The following is a 4,051-nucleotide window of genomic DNA, read 5'->3' on the forward strand; positions in this document are numbered from 1 at the left end:
GGGCCACCGGGGCCTAAAAGCAAAACCTTCTAAAAAAAAAAAAAATTAAAATTAAACCTCCTATGAGCCAGGAGGTGGCATAGTAGTTAAGTCACTGGACTCCCACATGGCCAGCTGCTGTTTGAGTCCTGGGCCCAGTCATGTCAGGCATGTGTGCATGTTTGCTCAAAATCCCAAAAAGAGCAGGACCAGCAGTTAGCGTAATCGTTATATCGCTGGACTCCTAGTCGACTGTGGTTCGAGTCCGGGACCCGGTGGCTTAAAACTCATTCTGGGCGCATGTGCATGTGTGCTGAAGATCCCAAGAGGAGAATGGAGGAGAAGGGATTGGGCTTGTGCCACCCCCTCTGGGGGGTGATTTTTCACTTTCTGTCTTTCTGTCTCTGTCTGTCTGGCGAGCACACGTACCCTAAGCACCCTATGGCAAAAACCTCTCCAAAAAAAAAATCCCAAAAAGGGAATGGAGAAGAAGGGATTGCAGCATGGCCATCCTCCCTGAGGATGATTTCTCACTTTGCCTGTCACTCTCTTTTTTTAGCAAGTGTACATGCTCTGTGTCAAAAACCTTAAAAAAAAAAAATTGAGACTCCCGATAATGCATATTAAATGTTAAAAATCAGGTAAGTTTTAAATTTATTTTTGAATATTATCTTATAAATGTAGTGCCTTTTTTTTTTTTTTTTGGAGAGGTTTTTGCTATAGGGCGCATGTGTACAGACTCGCCAGATAGATAGAAAGGAATGAATCCCTTAGGGGGTAGCCACACCACAATCCATTCTCCATTCTCTTCTTGGGATCTTGGGCACACACACACACGCGCCTGATGTGAGTTTAAGCCACCAGGTCTGGGACTCGAACCACAGTCGAGTACATGGGAGTCCAGCAACATAGCCATTATGCCAACTGCTGGTCCCAAATATAGTGCTTTTTAAAAGAAACATGATGATTTGATTAAACATGTCCAAATTAGATAAAAATTTGAAATTCAAAAGCTTTTGTACTTAACAGTTGAAGACTGTCTGAAAGTATCTGTTTGAAATTGTAAGGGACCAACAGTAGGCATAAAGGTTATGTCGCTGGACTCCCACATTGTTGACCATAGTGCGGATCCCGACCTGGCAGCTTTAAACTGACGCAAGGTGCATGTGTGTGTGCGCCCAAAATTCTGAGAGGAAAACAGAAGAATGGACTGTGGCTTGACCATCTCCCTGGAGGGTGATTTCTCACTTTCTGTCTCTGTCTGTCTGACGAGTACACGCACCCAATAACAAAATCTCTCTTAAAAAAAATGCTTCTTTTTTTTTTTCTTTTAATTTGTAACATCCCAGCTGATGTATGTATAACAGTTATATCAATCCAGGAGACTGTTTTATTTTATTCTCAGCCTTTTTATTGTATATATAGAAACATTTCAACCTGGAAATATTAACAGAAAAATTTTAAAAGTTATCAAAAGATGACAATTTATATTGCTGTTGATGTTTTTTGGGGAGTGGAGAGGTTTTTGCTATAGGGCGCATGTGCTTACCAGACAGACAGAGAGACAGAAAGCGAGAAATTACCCCCCCCCCCCAGGGGGGATGGCCACACTGCAATCTCTTTTCCTCCATTCTCCTCTCGGGATCTTGAGCATGCATGCACACGTGCCCGGCGTGAGTTTAAGCCACCAGGTCCAGGACTCGAACCACGGTTGACTACATGGGAGTCCAGTGACATAGCCATTATGCTAACTGCTGGTCCCCTGTTGACTATTTTTAAGAATTAAATATAAAAGGTTTATATGAAGATTTACATCTCAAAGGTTTTTTTTTAATGAATTTCATCTTGACAGGTATAAGCATTGAGTGAAATACATTTTGAAGATCTATGTATACATCTATAGATATAAATGGTAATTGTTGCTGATATTTAATTTTTATGCTATAGGATAAAGTTGGCGAATTTGCTAAACTCAGCAAAATTGAACTCCTTGAAGCAACTGAGAAGTCAATTGGTCCTCCAGAAATGCACAGGTATCACTGTGAACTCAAAAACTTCAGGGAGAAAGAAAAACAGCTAGAGGTATTTATAAATGGACAGTTTATTTTTATCGTCTTTTATTGATTTCTATGTTGCAGAATGCTGACAAGAGGTAATAGTTTAGATTTTTGAGTAAACTCATATTGGTTATTTTTTTCCACATAAGATTCTACTACTAACATCAATTAAAATGACAAAAAGTGAGAATGGATTTGATAATATAAGGTTTAAAAAAATTGACTATTTTAGGAAATTAATGTTAGTAATTGACTTTTAAAGGAACCAACAATTATGAAAAAGTTTTTCTTTCAGAAAGTTACTATATTATTCTTTCATTAATTTCAGTATATGTGAAGTTTATATTAAACACTTATCATATGCTAGGCACTATGTAAGATGAGTCTTTCGGATACCATATGGCATTTAATATAGTACTTCTGTTGAACCAATTCTCTCATGTATTTTCTTCAGTCTCCTCTAAAGGAGACTTTGGAAGGGAACTATCCAAGTACTTTTAGTTGCATTGTTAAATTTTTTATTTTTACCTTTAATAAACATAAATTAAAATGTCCTTTTATAGCATACTATTTGTGAAGATGTTTTATTTAATGAATTTTTTTCCCTCACATGTCAGCAAGTAAGATAAATTCAGTAAATTTTTACAGTAGGAAATAAAATTATTTCTCTTAAAGTGTAACTTTACACTTCACAATATGTATTTTATTGTAATTGTTAATTTTGCTATTGTATCTGTTCAAAGTAAATGACCAAAGGAGTCATTTTGACCTTTTTGTAACCATCTTATCCTACTGAAGATCTTCTTACCCTTCCCTATATCAACAGTCTAGTACTCCCACCTAACTCTCACCCACACTACATACTATTCTCCAAAAGAAACAAGCATATATTCTACTAGATTCTGAGTACATATTTATAATTTGTTAAATACATAATTTAAAGGCTGAATTTTAGATTGCTTTTATCTCATTTCTAAGTCCTTAGGCCATGAATGTTCATAACATAGTAGTCCTAATAATAGTACTTTTGAGTGCCTTCTGTGTGGTCACTGGGGAGAACCTGCCTGCGCTGACCATGCTCTGCCGGACACGGTGTCCATGGAGGGGTTCATATCATTTGAGGATGTTGCTCTGCACTTTACCTGGGAGGAGTGGCAGGACCTGGAAGATGCTCAGAAGATTATATACAAGGATGCGATGCTGGAGACCTATAGCAACCTGATGTTTTTGGGACACTGCATTGCCAAACCTTCAGTGATCCTCAAGTTGGAGCAAGAAGGAGATCTATGGACATTAGAAGAACGTCCCAGCTTGAGCCTCTCAGGGAGAGAAGAAAAATAGAGAGGAAGATCCCTCAAGACTCCTGCAAAAAAGTCATTTCAGGGTATAAGAGAAATGAAGATTTTCTACTGATAATTCAGCCTTCAGCAAACAAGCTAGCGTGATGGATCTTAGGGCACTGTAGCTAAACATCCAAATACTGTTAGGGTTAACATATTCTTCAATATCTACTGAATCTGCTGCACAAAGCGATCACAACAGAACGACAGAGAGATTCCAGATCACCTCTTTCTGCTTCCTCCTGAACATTCAGATTGAACTTCAAGAACTAGGAAGAAACACACCATCTATGAGATGACTAGAAATAACAGCAGGACCACAAGAAATATGGGAAAGCAAGAAAATACCTCTCCTCCAAGGAAAAGAATTCCTCTTCATCCACAAGCAGTTCAATGGAAATCATGGAAATGTCTGATAAAGAATTTAGAACATTTATAATGGTGAAACCAACAGAGATGAAAGAGAAAAGATACAATGAACTGCTGAAGAAAAAGGAGAAAGAAGTTGACGAGTTTCAGGAGGTGAGGAAATTCTTGCAAGATCTAAAAGAGGAATTGCACACTTTAAAAAAGAATCAAACGAAACTGTTAGAGATGAAGACTATAATATAGGAAGTCAAAATCTCCCTTGAAAGTATTAAAAGCAGACTAGATCATTCAGAAAATAGAATCTCA

General features: G+C 37.7%; 1 protein-coding gene across 6 annotated transcripts in view; it reads left to right on the top strand.

The window, feature by feature from the left end:
• Window positions 1–4,051, top strand: part of SMC5 (structural maintenance of chromosomes 5) — a 97,840-nt gene that overhangs the window by 16,851 nt on the left and 76,938 nt on the right. For all 6 annotated transcript variants that reach the window (XM_006152476.3, XM_006152477.3, XM_006152472.3 and 3 more), the window contains exon 5: window positions 1,927–2,061. In XM_006152476.3, coding sequence (XP_006152538.1) covers window positions 1,927–2,061 — 135 coding nt within the window. The remainder of the gene's footprint in view (window positions 1–1,926; window positions 2,062–4,051) is intronic.

This window comes from Tupaia chinensis, unplaced genomic scaffold (genome assembly GCF_000334495.1).
Source record: "Tupaia chinensis unplaced genomic scaffold, TupChi_1.0 Scaffold000354_1, whole genome shotgun sequence".
Classification (NCBI taxonomy): Eukaryota; Metazoa; Chordata; class Mammalia; order Scandentia; family Tupaiidae; genus Tupaia; species Tupaia belangeri.